Source organism: Oncorhynchus gorbuscha, linkage group LG23, assembly GCF_021184085.1.
Source record: "Oncorhynchus gorbuscha isolate QuinsamMale2020 ecotype Even-year linkage group LG23, OgorEven_v1.0, whole genome shotgun sequence".
Classification (NCBI taxonomy): domain Eukaryota; kingdom Metazoa; phylum Chordata; class Actinopteri; order Salmoniformes; family Salmonidae; genus Oncorhynchus; species Oncorhynchus gorbuscha.
The window spans coordinates 34,684,258-34,698,757 of record NC_060195.1 but is presented as its reverse complement, the minus strand read 5'-3'; the positions used below and the strand labels follow the sequence as shown (position 1 = coordinate 34,698,757).

Sequence of the window (14,500 nt, the reverse complement as noted above, 5' to 3'; positions counted from 1 at the left end):
CCACTCCTCGCTTTCCTCCAGTCTACTGAGGGGAACAATCAGACTGATGAGGAGTGAGGCGGCCAGGCCAAGCGGGCTGGGAGGCAGGAGGAAACGGCAGGGTAATAGGAAGGGCTGTGCTATGCGTCACCTCGCACAGGAAACCCCCTCATTCTCTGACTAGAGGAGATAAGGCTAATCCCCAGACCTTGGTGGGTCAACAACAGACAGCTGATACCTTCTTACCCTGCTGCTGATAAAGAAAGAACCCTTCCTGCCTCCTTCACCTCTCCCATCCCTCTTTCTTGCTATCTAAGACGTTACGCTTCCCCAACCACAAGGGGACTGTGATTTACACGAGGTCTGATCCTGAAATGGTAAATGTTCAATTTGCAATGAGAAATACTTGAAGGGGGTCTGAACTGTATAAACAAACATTTGGCTCAATCTGCCTCCAACTAGGCTGTGGCTGGGCTGAAACCTCTATTTGATGCACCTCCCTCATTAGCTGTTGAAAAAACAGGCCCTTTTCAGCTTCAATCGTTTATGAGCAACTTTTTCCAATGCCAGAGCTGGTTATCTTTAGGGCTGCAGAAATGAGGCACCTTGACACAGCTTGAACCTCCACCATCATTTCTGTTACAAATTTGGCAACCAGGAGTGTTTTTACAAAATATTTTTTTTACGAATGATGGATAATTAACAGAAGTATTTGTCAAGTTACAGAGCCTGAAGTGTAACATAATTCAGGCCCTCCATTGTGAGGCCATCCCCGAGCCGTGTTTTTCTAGCGGTGTGGGGTCCTGATAACCAACACTTGATAACCCCGCGGTAATGGCCCATTGTTTGCCTCAGTTTTCGCCTCAGAAAGGACCCCTGCTGTCACTGACAGGGGTATAGCAGCTCTGGCTCTCAGGGAATGTTCATGTTGTTTATGAAGGTTCGCTAGCCGCCCAATCACTCATACCACAAGCTCTGTCCCGTTCAGCTCTATAAATATGGAACGGTGTTGGGTCTTTGCATGTCAAAAAACATATACTACTTATACTACTAACCTTGTTTAGCATTATCTAGTCTAAATATGGCATGATTCCACTATTTGTATCCATTTGCATCACGTTCAAAGAGGGACTTTCTCTTGGAAGGCAAACCACAAATTCCACTATTGTGGCTAATCCTTGTTGTGGCTAGCTTCCACATAGGTGGGACTGCCCATCATTAATCAAATACGAACTGTCTTATACACTGTTAATGTTGTTTATGAAGGTTCCCCAGCAGGTCGACATTCACGCCCATACCACACGCTCTGTCCCATTCAGCTCTATAGAAGCTTGGGGAGTTTGAGACTAAAATATCCTCTCTCCCCACCCACAGAGCCACTGGCCACAAATGAGTGGGGAATTCTCCCGGGGCTACATTTCTTTGACAAATGTCTGTATTTTGGGACAGAGTCAATTAAATGGATGCAAGCCTGTTTCTGGAGAGGGAGCCTCGGGCTAGCCCGGTGGTTCTGGACTCCAGACTCACAGACTCTGTGTGTGTGTGTGCGTGTGTGTGTGTTTGCGTGTGTGTGCGTGTGTGTGTGTGTGTGGTGTGTGTTTGTGCGTGTGTGTGTGTGTGTGTGTGTGTGTGTGTGTGTGTGTGTGTGTGTGTGTGTGTGTGTGTGTGTGTGTGTGTGTGTGTGTGTGTGTGTGTGTGTGTGTGTGTGTGTGTGTGTGTGTGTGTGTGTGTGTGTGTGTGTGTGTGTGTGTGTGTGTGTGTGTGTGTGTGTGTGTGTGTGTGTGTGTGTGTGTGTGTGTGTGTGTGTGTGTGTGTGTGTGTGTGTGTGTGTGTGTGTATGATCCAGTTCCAATACTCTGACAGCTGAGCTCAGCATCAACAAACCCTAATTTAACGCAGCAGGCGTAAAAGTCCTGACGAGAAGAAATAAACTGCCGGGGGAGGTTCTCTTCTGCACTGTTGAACCAATCCAGTAAATGTGGAGGAGGAGTTAAGATGGAGTGTTGCCTTGTTAACACCCAAAAGCGGAAGTAGCGTCAAAGGCTCTCTTTCCATTTCCCCTGAATACCTGATGCATCCGCTTGTTGCAGGCCCCCCTGAGGGTGATCAAACGTAAACACTCAGCCAAAACATAACCAGGATGTGCACTGGCAGGGACAATGCTGGTCTGCTTCACTAATCATGTGCATTGACAGAGACCAGACGAGAGGACAATTCATCTCAGGGTCTGTGTGGACATATGGACGATACGTGGAAGTATGAGTCTTGCACTTCCATGAACCAAAACTATAAACTCAGAACACCACGTCTATGTTACAGAAATAACTAGAAATGCACAGTGACCCTCCCCGTGATCCAGCAGTTTCTGTCAGTCAGATGGTTCTGGTGACTCAGAACATTTTGATTCATAGACTGGGTTTTTGAGAAAAAAGATATGACTTCATCACAGTTCTGAATTTAGTGCTTTGATTCCTGGAAGTGGTGCCTTATGGTTGTTTCCTGGAAGTGGTGCCTTATGGTTGTTTCCTGGAAGTGGTGCCTTATGGTTGTTTCCTGGAAGTGGTGCCTTATGGTTGTTTCCTGGGAAGTGGTGCCTTATGGTTGTTTTATGGTTGTTTCCTGGAAGTGGTGCCTTATGGTTGTTTCCTGGAAGTGGTGCCTTATGGTTGTTTCCTGGAAGTGGTGCCTTATGGTTGTTTCCTGGAAGTGGTGCGTTATGGTTGTTTCCTGGAAGTGGTGCCTTATGGTTGTTTCCTGGAAGTGGTGCCTTATGGTCATTTCCTGGAAGTGGTGCGTTATGGTCGTTTCCTGGAAGTGGTGCCTATCGTTGTTTCATGGAAGTGGTGCGTTATGGTCGTTTCCTGGAAGTGGTGCCTATCGTTGTTTCCTGGAAGTGGTGCGTTATGGTCGTTTCCTGGAAGTGGTGCCTTATGGTTGTTTCCTGGAAGTGGTTCTTTATGGTTGTGCAAGATACTACACAGTTCTCACATATTCTTATGGTTTACAATGAATAACAGAACACATCGAAGTACATCAGGAACGAAGGAACATTGTAAAAACAAGAAGTGCAGAACACACTGGAAGGCTCAAAGGCACTGACACTTCACAGCTTCACTTCACAGCTTCACTTCACAGCTTCGTTAACGATTTAGTTAATATAACCACCTGGATTGCCCAGGATAAACAGCCTAGGATGGCCCACTCTTTGTTAGTGACTCACTCTTTGTCGGTGGGGTCAGGATGGCATGGTTGCCAGAGCCACGTGATGTTGGGCATGGGCACTCCAAAGGCGGTGCAGGTTAGCTGATGCTGCATGCCAAACATGTAGGGCTGCACGTACTCCGAGGCCACCTCCTCTTCAGAGATCTTTGGTCTCACTGTGGGAGACACATACACACATAGAGACAAAGAGATCAGACACTGTTGCATCAACAGTTACACCTGGCCATTGGCGGTAATAATGTCTTTATAATGAGAGAGAGGTTTGTCATCATGATGGATAACCATGGAAAAGGTCCCATGGACACCAGTTGTCTTCTAACCTCTGAGAGTCGGCTGTAAAGTGCTTGAAAAAGGTTGAGTGATTGCATAGCCCTGATACCCTGGGGGTTGTCCATCACATCAGGGTGTCAGTGTCTCAGAGCTTGGCCCAGTCTCTACCCAGCTGCCTATGGGCCAGATGTGGCCCTATGCCCCGTCCCAGGTCAGTGGATCAGCAGTGTGGGAGAGCACAGCAGTAATCAAAACCAGACTGACGGACTTACTGACTGGATGCCACCTCAAGAGGAATGCTCTGCTCACATCAGTTAATCATTCTCCACCAGTCAGTGTGTGTGTGTGTGTGTGTGTTGTGTGCGTGCGTACATGTGTGCGTATGTGCAAAGTCGTGACACGGTTTCTCTCAGTAATGTCCTCAGTTCAAGCCCCGGCTGCTGAATCCATTTGAGATCTGGAACACTGGGGCTGGACTTCAAACGCTTGATGAACGATGTTTAAAATAGTTCCCTAACTGTTCCCAGGAATTTCCTTTATTTTTCTCCTTCCATTGTTTGTGTCTGTGAGAGTGAGTCTTTTTTTTTGTCATTCCAATAATAATGATTTGTGGAGCAAACGGGAACGTGAGGGACTATAAATACAATTTATATGGGGCTGACCTTTACACTTTGGCAGAGTAGGAGGATTCTTGGATAATGTGCAGGGAACGGAATGGAATACTTTGTGATGCATTTTTTTGCCCCCCATCGACAGCTTGGAGTAGTATCTGAGTGGCACATGTGTTGCTCAACACAGTTCTTAACGGCAAGCACAATGCACTCCCCGACTCTCCATCCAACTCACTATCAAAGCCCCATAACAAAATACCGACCACGTTTATAACCGCTAGTGTTAACGACCATTCAGTATTTACATGGCAGTCATTACAATATATTTGTTTCAAATGCTATGCTAAATCATATACAGTAATAATAATAATAATAATATATGCCATTTAGCAGACGCTTTTATCCAAAGCGACTTACAGTCATGTGTGCATACATTCTACGTATGGGTGGTCCCGGGGATTGAACCCACTACCCTGGCGTTACAAGCGCCATGCTCTACCAACTGAGCTACAGAAGGACGCACAGTACACATATAGCCCTGTATCATGTTGTTTACACAAGCGGTGCTGTAGGCTACATACACATGATGTAAATAAAGGTTAGGTCTAGAGTGGGGTAGAGTGAAGAGACAGGGCCGTTTACACAACCCGCGAAGCCCCTTCAAAAAGAGCCTAGCTAATCAATACCAGCTGGCCCGACTACGTCAATCCACGGCTGGAAACAACAAACCCCACAAGCCCCCAGGTTCCTGTCATGCTGGAGCTGCTGCCACCTGCAGCCCTGCACCAACCAGGGGGTACACAACCCAAAAGTGCTGAGACTAATCGAAATGCTGAGGCCCAAAGTCCAGGGCATTGCTTCATTTCCTCAGGATCGCCAGTCATTTGGAGGGATAAAGGATGGATATAGGACGGGATATCATGGGGATATAAGAGCTTTACCTTGGACTATCAGAGTGTAGCTGAGATTCCTGTAGAGGCCTCTCTCTTTGTTGCCCAGGGCGATGGTGAAGACCCCGGCATCCTTCTGCTTCACGTCCTTGACGAAGAGGTTGTAGCCTGAAGACTCGTAACAGGTGGAGTTCTCGTTGATGGGGACGCCATCCTTATACCTGGGAACGAGATACACCCACATTTACTTTAGAAGTTCAGCAAATCGTAACATACTAATATGAAAGTTGTGATGATAATAGTTCAGCAACTCTGCATCCCAAATCGAACACTTGTACGCTCCAGTTTAGTGCACACAGTCACAACAGTGCCATTATATTCATCAGGAGTTGACAATACATTCAGTGAATAGTCCCAGCAACTGAACTCAGTCTTACCATGTCATAGTGTCGGGTGGTGGCAGTGCATTGACCTTGGGTTCAAACATCAGCTTGTTTCTACCCTCGGTGTAGACCACTCTCCTGGCCCGTTCATTCTTATAGGACACATTCAGGTATGGATGTTCTGAAATCACACAGAAGACCAATAGTGAGAGCATGAAAACGACTGTTGAAAAACAACACCATAAATGTATTATAAATGAGATCATAAACTGGGTGGTTTGAGTCCTGAATGCTGATTGGCCTACAGCCGTGGTAAATCAGACCGTATACCACAGGTATGACAAAATAGTTAGTTTTACTGCTCTAATTGCGTTGGTAACCAGTTTATAATAGCAATAAGGCACCTCGGGGGTTTGTGGTATATGGCCAATATACCACAGCTAAGGGCTGTATCCAGGCACTCCGCGTTGTGTCGTGCTTAAGAACAGTCCCTAGCCTTGCTATATCGGCAATACACCACACCCTCTGGCCTTATCGCTTGATCACACAATCGTTGCTGAAGATGAACATTACGGTGGAGTTATGTCTGCCTCTGCCTTAGCTCAGTGAGACCTTGCCTTCACGCAGGACCAGTTTCTAACACAGTGACCCACCGTAGATGGTGACTTTGGCTGAGGCGTGCTTCTTGTTCCCCGTCTCAGCGCTCCCTATATCAGCCGTGCACCTGTACACGCCCCTGTTGTCCATGGTGATGTTGGACAAGGTGATTGCTTGGTACATACTGGTGACCAAAGCCGGATCTTCTTTGGACTTGTTGATGATAGGGTTCCGATGGACCTGGGGACGCGAAGGCACTCATCAACAACCCTGAAACAGCGGATTCGTCGACCAGTAATCTTAAAGGATGTTGAGTGACTTAGAGCTTACCATTCTCTTTGGGTATTCCCAAGTGAAGTTGATCCTTCCATTGAAGGTGGTCTCTGCGGAGCAGTTGAGGACCAGGCTATCTCCCACTAACAGCTTGATACGTCTTGGGTTGATCTTCACGTTCCTCAGCAAGATAGCTATGCAAGCAGAGGTAGAAGGGAAGACAGGGTGAATTAACACCATCATTAGTTTCCCTGTCGCTCTAAGAGCTCAACAAGAGAAGGAGAAGTTACTCACTAGTCCTCAGAGGGATGTATTTGGACTGGACCCGTTGGCCGTTGACGCTGGTGACACAGGTTAGGAGATGATAGGATTTGTAGGGACCGTATGGGATCTTGAAGCCCATTTTGGGGTCCCATTCCTTCCCTTGTTCAACCTCCTTTGATAAGGGTGGCCACTGAAAGAAGAGACAGGTAGAAAGGTGTTTATGAAGGGGCTTATATGTTTAGTGGAGCTTCTAGTTCTGCAGTCTTTAAAAAGCACTCAGCCAGTCAGACTGAAGTACGACGCGGACAACTGGGTTTGGTATGAAACTCCACACTCCAATGATCTCAGCTGGCGACGCCTGCCCGTCAGAGCCGACATCTAATTCCTTTTTGCGGTTTTATGGAGTGTAACCATCGCAATTATCCATGCAGTGATGCGCGGAGCACTATTGACTTTGAACAAAGGATGAAATGGATGGATGTGGCCAAGGCCTACCACTGCGGTTGTTTGTTCTCCAGCCAAGTGTTATGCTGCTAGGAGAGGAGAGAGGGGAAGGAAGGAAGCAGGCAGGCAGGAAGGAGAAATGCCATAGATCTTCCAGTAGCAAGGTCACACAACCCACTATCTTTGCCCTCTAAATAAGACTTGTTTGTCCATGTCCAAGGCATTGTGAGACGCAGCTATATATCAACCCTGTGAATACAAACACAGCCATCTATTGTTGAGGGTGGTGGCTCTGAGCTGTGGCATCGTGAAGGAAAAGAGCCACTCTGTTCACTGTTGCACATGATTTATAGCAAGGCCGTCTCGTGTTAAAGGCTACTGCAAAAAGACAAGGAGCTTGGTCACATCGAGAGAGATTTCCTCCTGATATAATTATAGTAAAAATCACTTAACTATACCCAGGAGCATCATCAGCCTATTGTTTCCTCTGATTGGATATGGATTGTTTTTTAGATTCGCATTTCCTGGACAAGATGTTTAAAAAGAGGTCGTCTATATTTAGAGAGAGATTCTATTCTGAGGAAAATCTGTCTTGGAAGACCTTCCTGTTCTTAACAGGAAGCAGACAGGATGACTCCCTTTTCTGTCCCTGCCCCTGAGCCTCCCTTCCCACTGGCCACTGTCCCCTGGCTGTTTTCCGCATGCCTGAATGACCTACCGTTTGATGGGTGTGAGAACTCCTATGTTGTCCATTGTGCAGAGGGCCTGTGTTCACCATGTCTCTTTGCGATCTTAACTTTAGTGACGTCTGTCAGACATTGTCATGGTACACTCTGTCTGGTAAAGTCATCAATCTCATGCCCATACTATCTCATACAACTGGTTAACATTGCTAAGTCTCATAATAAATGCTAACATTTGCTCTATTTTGAAAGACAATGGGAATGATATGCCCATTTCAAATGACAAATGATCATGAAAAGTCTTACCGCTTCAAGAGTGACGATCTGGTCAGGAGAAGTTGTTCTACAGGGAATCACTAGGGTGGCTTCATGTCTGTAGCTAAACAGGGTGGATGGATTGCGGAAATGGTGCTCCACAAACGGATGTTTTTCATCTGTAGAACAAATCAGAAAATACCAATCATTATTTAAGGTCCTACGTTTTTAATATCATTTAATTTAACTAAATGGTTTTGCTGTATAAAAGTTGAAAGTTGTGGTCCTCAGCCTAAAGTGAAGCAGGAGAGAACATTTTCTTTAAAAAAACAGGTTTTAAAAATCAAAGTGAGGATAATGTTAGGCCATCCATCTCACACAGAGATCAAATAGAATCTTCCAGACCAGTGAGATCCGCTCCTACTCCAAACCCCCTCCTGCTCCTCCTGCTAGGTGCAGATCTGGATAAAGAGACAGGGTGGAGACGGAGCTATCATAGCTATCACAGCTCCAGTCTTTCTCACCAGGGCAGGCATCCAGAGCCTCTCTGACTGGCTGTTCCTTCGCAGACCTGCTGTGGGAACTTCGTGGTTACACAAATACTTGAGTGATTTGTGGCAGGCTGAGCTGTTTAGGCATGATAAAGGGACTAGTATTTGAAAAACAAACAGGGAAAATGATGTAATAAACAGTTGGAAGGGCTTTGAAAGAATCCTGGTTAGACTAAACACTTGGCTACCAGGCTGTCAGATCGCCAGGGGAGACAGAGAGAGAAGGCAGGGAGTCAGGCTAGGACCTCAGTAGGAAGACACACAACCTGTCCAGTGCTTTTCTGCGTCACAATGTTACTTTGGCCATGAATATCAGCATCTGTTCTAAAGGCCAGACATTAAGACACAGGAGCTGGACAGAAATATGTCCTGGAAAGAAATATGTCATAAACAGAAATATGTCCTGGAGAGAAATATGTCATAAACAGAAATATGTCCTGGACAGAAATATGTCCTGGAGAGAAATATGTCCTGGAGAGAAATATGTCCTGGAGAGAAATATGTCCTGGAGAGAAATATGTCCTGGAGAGAAATATGTCCTGGAGAGAAATATGTCCTGGAGAGAAATGTGTCCTGGACAGAAATATGTCCTGGAGAGAAATATGTCCTGGAGAGAAATATGTCCTGGAGAGAAATATGTCCTTGAGAGAAATATGTCCTGGAAAAAAATATGTCCTGGAGAGAAATATGTCCTGGACAGAAAAATGTCCTGGAGAGAAATGTGTCCTGGACAGAAAAATGTCCTGGAGAGAAATATGTCCTGGAGAGAAATATGTCCTTGAGAGAAATATGTCCTGGAAAGAAATATGTCCTGGACAGAAATATGTCCTGGAGAGAAATATGTCCTGGACAGAAATATGTCCTGGACAGAAATATGTCCTGGAGAGAAATATGTCCTGGAGAGAAATATGTCCTGGAGAGATAGAAGGACCTCTCTGTTTTTCTTCTACAAACGGTTATTAATCAGGCTTGACATTCTTATCTCTCTCTGCCCAGATATTCCATGAGACGTGTCCCCACCACAATCCCTCAGACTGAGACTACGATATTTAAAGGGACACTGATGTCAATCTCAACTATGACAATGTTTAAAGATATGTAGTGTTGTCCTGCATTGCTCTCACTGAGTAGAGACAATTGTCCACATTTTAAGGGAGGACTAGGCCTGTAACATGGGAGAGACCATAGCCGGTGTCGTGAGAGGCTCCAGGACAGACTGACTGGAAAACAGAAGCCGGACAGAGCAGGAAATAATAGTCAATGACCAGGGCTTCCGATGCGATCACACTCTCCTTCCCTGTTCCAGAAGGAGTTGGGCAGCGGAGGAAAGCCTTCCTCTCCCTGTTAGAAGCACAACTCCTCCTGCCCGTCTTTGACGACCCCCTTTTACATGTACTCATATACCTGTAATGACATGCTCTTTATAACATGTGGAGAGCTTGGCTTTTGATGCTAGGCTAAATTAGGTGTGGAATGGATGGAGCCTCTCTTTTCTAATTCCATTTTTTGTTTGGGGGGGGGGGGGACTGTCTGGCGTCCTGCTCTTGTATCATGCAGGAAAACGTCAGGCTGTTCAGTGACCGTGGCCCTACCCTGGCCGTTAAGAGGCTCTAAGCTGGTTGTATTGGTTGGCTCTGTTTACACCACACTGCACTGGAAAGGTGTCGGCCCATTTAACATCACCACCCGTTCTTAGAGAGAATGTCTTGAAGTTATGTTGCTGTGAAACAAACCAACTAAAAAAAAAACATAAAAAATGTGAAAAAGCTCCTTATCGGCGTTAAAGTTAACAGAATACAACAACTGATTTAATCACAAAGTGAGATCCCTTTAATTTCCATTTTCACATGCTGGATTTCAATGGAGTTCATGGGAGAATGTCATTATAGAACTCAACAATGATGATCTACTCTGTCAGCATGTACATGGAAAGCAATTTGGGATGCAAACACAGTATTGTATGTATGAAAGGTGCTATACCATCATCATTACAATGTCTGAACAGTATAAGGCGGGACTCACCTTTGACATATACGTAGGTAGAGCTGATGTCGGCGGAGGGCTGGGCGTACCTGCAGCTGTAGAGCCCCGTGTCGTTGGGGATCAGGTTTCTCACCAGCAGCTTACTACAGTGGGCGTTCGCCCGGGGCTCGCACTCCTCCACATGAACCCCCTCCGAGGTGACGTTCCGCCAGGGCAGCCTCCAGTGCAGCTGGGACGCGCCTCTGATGAAGACAGCAGAAGTTATCCATAATAACTGACACAGGATCCGATATTATTTATTATCCCTAATGGTTAAGATTTAGATTGAGGATAGGGACATCTGATTGGAGATCTGTGGTTAAGGGCAACCTCTAAGTTAAGTGACAAAGTAAAGAGGGTCCATCTGAGAGGGTCAGCCAGACCACCTGCATCATCACTTTCTTATTACCCTCCTACACCCCCTAGAGCTCTGGGTCGTCATCCTCAGGTCAGCATGTCATCACCAGGTCAAACACCTTCATTGTCTCACCTGATTTATGCACACAAACATGCTCTTACAGGACACAGGCACCAGCTCTCAATATTCGATCTCAGTATTACTTAGATATAGAATTGATAGTGAAATCAGTGTTAAATGCTGGCGTTGACCTGACTTGACTTTGATAGTGGCCCCTCCCCTCAGGACCTCTCAAATTCTGTTTATTTGGAAGTGTTCGAAGGCCAATAACCTGGAGTCATCTTGATAACGGGGACTTTTACATGGGAACCTGGCTGGGATCTCTGGGACGATGTGTTCAAATAACACATTATCTCCAGTGTTCGTTTTTTAAGGTCCCATTAAAAGCGATCCCCGGTGGAGCTTGAAATATGTCTCACTGCATACCACTGCCTCTGCCTACATTGCCTGGGGTCAAGAAACTCTCATCCAGAGGCCAGAAACCATAGACAGTTACCGTCCGGGGCCTTTTTAGCACATGGCCTTGTAGGGAAGCGTTGCATTGGGCCACAGGGGTTAGCATTCCTGGAGTGCCTAGAAAATGATGCAAGGCTCTCTAAACGCTTAACAAATGTGTGAACTTCCGACAGACAGGGGTCCCACCGGCCCCCAATTGGAACAGATTGATAAATTGCGACCACACTGTTTGCCTGGCTGGGAGAGTCACTGCCTATCTGCCTCTGTGGTCTGATGCTCCTGCAGTCCTTTTCATATATATCTCTTTATCCTGGCCTAGCTGACATTAAGTATTTTGTTTCAGTGTGTGTGTGTGTGTGTATAATACCTGCAGGTGAGGTTGAGTGAATTCCCTGCGTGTAGAAGGTGTGTGTCCTCAAAGGGCAGCAGCAGAGGGGCTGGAAGGTTGACCTGACCTGTACAACACAGAAACACACACACACCCACATTCAGACATTGGCTAACACTCTGAGTCATTGGATACAAGAACACACTCTGAACACTTCAAAGTGGCGCTTCATAGTACTCTCATACAACAAATTACACCATGCCTCCATTTACAGTCAACCAGTTCCTCTCTCACTCTCTGAATCCTACAGTCTGACTCACCAGTGGTGTGATAAATGCATTGGGAGTTTTTTCCTGAGTACAACCCATGTGTATTCACTTAGTGCTGGTCTATTCTGCTGTGAGGGGGTGGGAGGTGTTTACGGGGCAGTCCGTGCAGAGTAGGGTGCTGGAGGATACTGGTCTGGTCTGATAGTGATGAGTTATGTGAGTGTGTTTGAGAGGAGTGGGTGTGAGGCAGATGAGAAGGGGAGGGGGGAGTAGGGGGGGGCATGGGGAGCAGCTGTGCCCCTCAGCCAGAGAGGTCACTCCAGTCAGAACTGGGGAGAACTGGGCAGACCCAGATGAGCTCGGCAACATGTCCACAAGTCCTTCGTCCAGCTCAATCAGTCAATCTAGTTTGGTGGGGACTCTCTCTTCCTCTCTTTCTCAATGCTATAACAATGCTGACACACACTTACAGTATATGGGCAGATTCACTTTTTGATTGACCTCTGACCTTTGCTGCATGCACTGTATTCTATTATTACATTTATAGAGAAGAGGGACAAAAGGGGAAGTTGGATTAAAAATCCCAGTTGTTGGTGGGCCGGCTGAAGCTGTTGATAGGTGCTGCTCGCGGTGCTCAGCATAGGAAGCACTGTCATTCTCTCTGCTGTCCGTGAGTTGTGACCGTCTCACAAGTGATTTCCTTCTTTTGACTCTCTACTCCCCAAGCAGCTTGTGTACAGTCAACATGTGGTTTCCAGGCAAACACGTTTATAAAAGGTTCTCTTTAAGAGCAAATGTCTGCCTGCCCAGCGCTGACAGTATCCAGAAAGACAATGGAATTACACAACAAGGCTAATTCCCTGGGTGGACTCCAGAAACCTAGACACACACAAATGCAGGTGAACACAGCAAACACACACACACGCATACACACTCAAAAGTACACAGAGTTGCAATGTGTTTTATTGTGGGGGTCTGAACAGCTGTTGTCCAAGAATGAACTGACAGTGCCAACGTTGGCACTCAAATATCAATTTCCTTCCAAAATGTTGTAACATCATTGTTTCATAGTCCAAGGTTATTTGGAGGGGAAGGGATGTGGTCAAAGGTTTTCAAAGTGATGAAAACATTCCTCTCAGTATGACAGAGTACTACCAGTATAGGGTCTAAGTATACTACATTGCTCTCTTTAATACTTCTACTTCTGCGAAACATAATCAGAGATCAGAATCTCCAGACAAACACGTTATTAATAGTCTGTAGATATTACTCAGTCGTTATTGCCCATGTGTGTATTTCCATATGGATAGATCGATGTACATAAACAAAGGCCTTGAAGAATATGCCGGTGCATCTTGAACACGAGCTGAGAAAAAAAGAATGTACATTGAGATTCCTAGAAAACTTTACATTAATGTTTATATACAGTGCCTTGCGAAAGTATTCGCCCCCCTTGAACTTTGCGACCTTTTGCCACATTTCAGGCTTTAAACATAAAGATATAAAACTGTATTTTTTTGTGAAGAATCAACAACAAGTGGGACACAATCATGAAGTGGAACGACATTTATTGGATATTTCAAACTTTAAAAAAAATCAAAAACTGAAAAATTGGGCGTGCAAAATTATTCAGCCCCCTTAAGTTAATACTTTGTAGCGCCACCTTTTGCTGCGATTACAGCTGTAAGTTGCTTGGGGTATGTCTCTATCAGTTTTGCACATCGAGAGACTCCTTGCAAAACAGCTCGAGCTCAGTGAGGTTGGATGGGGAGCATTTGTGAACAGCAGTTTTCAGTTCTTTCCACAGATTCTCGATTGGATTCAGGTCTGGACTTTGACTTGGCCATTCTAACACCTGGATATGTTTATTTTTGAACCATTCCATTGTAGATTTTGCTTTATGTTTTGGATCATTGTCTTGTTGGAAGACAAATCTCTGTCCCAGTCTCAGGTCTTTTGCAGACTCCATCAGGTTTTCTTCCAGAATGGTCCTGTATTTGGCTCCATCCATCTTCCCATCAATTTTAACCATCTTCCCTGTCCCTGCTGAAGAAAAGCAGGCCCAAACCATGATGCTGCCACCACCGTGTTTGACAGTGGGGATGGTGTGTTCAGGGTGATGAGCTGTGTTGCTTTTATGCCAAACATAACGTTTTGCATTGTTGCCAAAAAGTTCAATTTTGGTTTCATCTGACCAGAGCACCTTCTTCCACATGTTTGGTGTGTCTCCCAGGTGGCTTGTGGCAAACTTTAAACAACACTTGTTATGGATATCTTTAAGAAATGGATTTCTTCTTGCCACTCTTCCATAAAGGCCAGATTTGTGCAATATACGACTGATTGTTGTCCTATGGACAGAGTCTCCCACCTCAGCTGTAGATCTCTGCAGTTCATCCAGAGTGATCATGGGCCTCTTGGCTGCATCTCTGATCAGTCTTCTCCTTGTATGAACTGAAAGTTTAGAGGGACGGCCAGGTCTTGGTAGATTTGCAGTGGTCTGATACTCCTTCCATTTCAATATTATCGCTTGCACAGTGCTCCTTGGGATGTTTAAAGCTTGGGAAATCTTTTTGTATCCAAATCCG

The 14,500-nt window shown here is 45.7% G+C and overlaps 1 protein-coding gene across 1 annotated transcript in view; it reads right to left on the bottom strand.

Annotated features, from left to right (window-relative positions):
- Positions 1-14,500, bottom strand: part of LOC124010831 (vascular endothelial growth factor receptor kdr-like) — an 84,412-nt gene that overhangs the window by 56,163 nt on the left and 13,749 nt on the right. The window contains exons 2-10 of the mRNA XM_046323550.1: positions 11,686-11,773; positions 10,445-10,647; positions 7,923-8,050; positions 6,520-6,679; positions 6,283-6,419; positions 6,009-6,192; positions 5,410-5,536; positions 5,024-5,193; positions 3,200-3,356 (exon numbers count right to left, since the gene is read on the bottom strand). Of these exons, the coding sequence (XP_046179506.1) occupies positions 3,200-3,356; positions 5,024-5,193; positions 5,410-5,536; positions 6,009-6,192; positions 6,283-6,419; positions 6,520-6,679; positions 7,923-8,050; positions 10,445-10,647; positions 11,686-11,773 (1,354 nt within the window). The remainder of the gene's footprint in view (positions 1-3,199; positions 3,357-5,023; positions 5,194-5,409; positions 5,537-6,008; positions 6,193-6,282; positions 6,420-6,519; positions 6,680-7,922; positions 8,051-10,444; positions 10,648-11,685; positions 11,774-14,500) is intronic.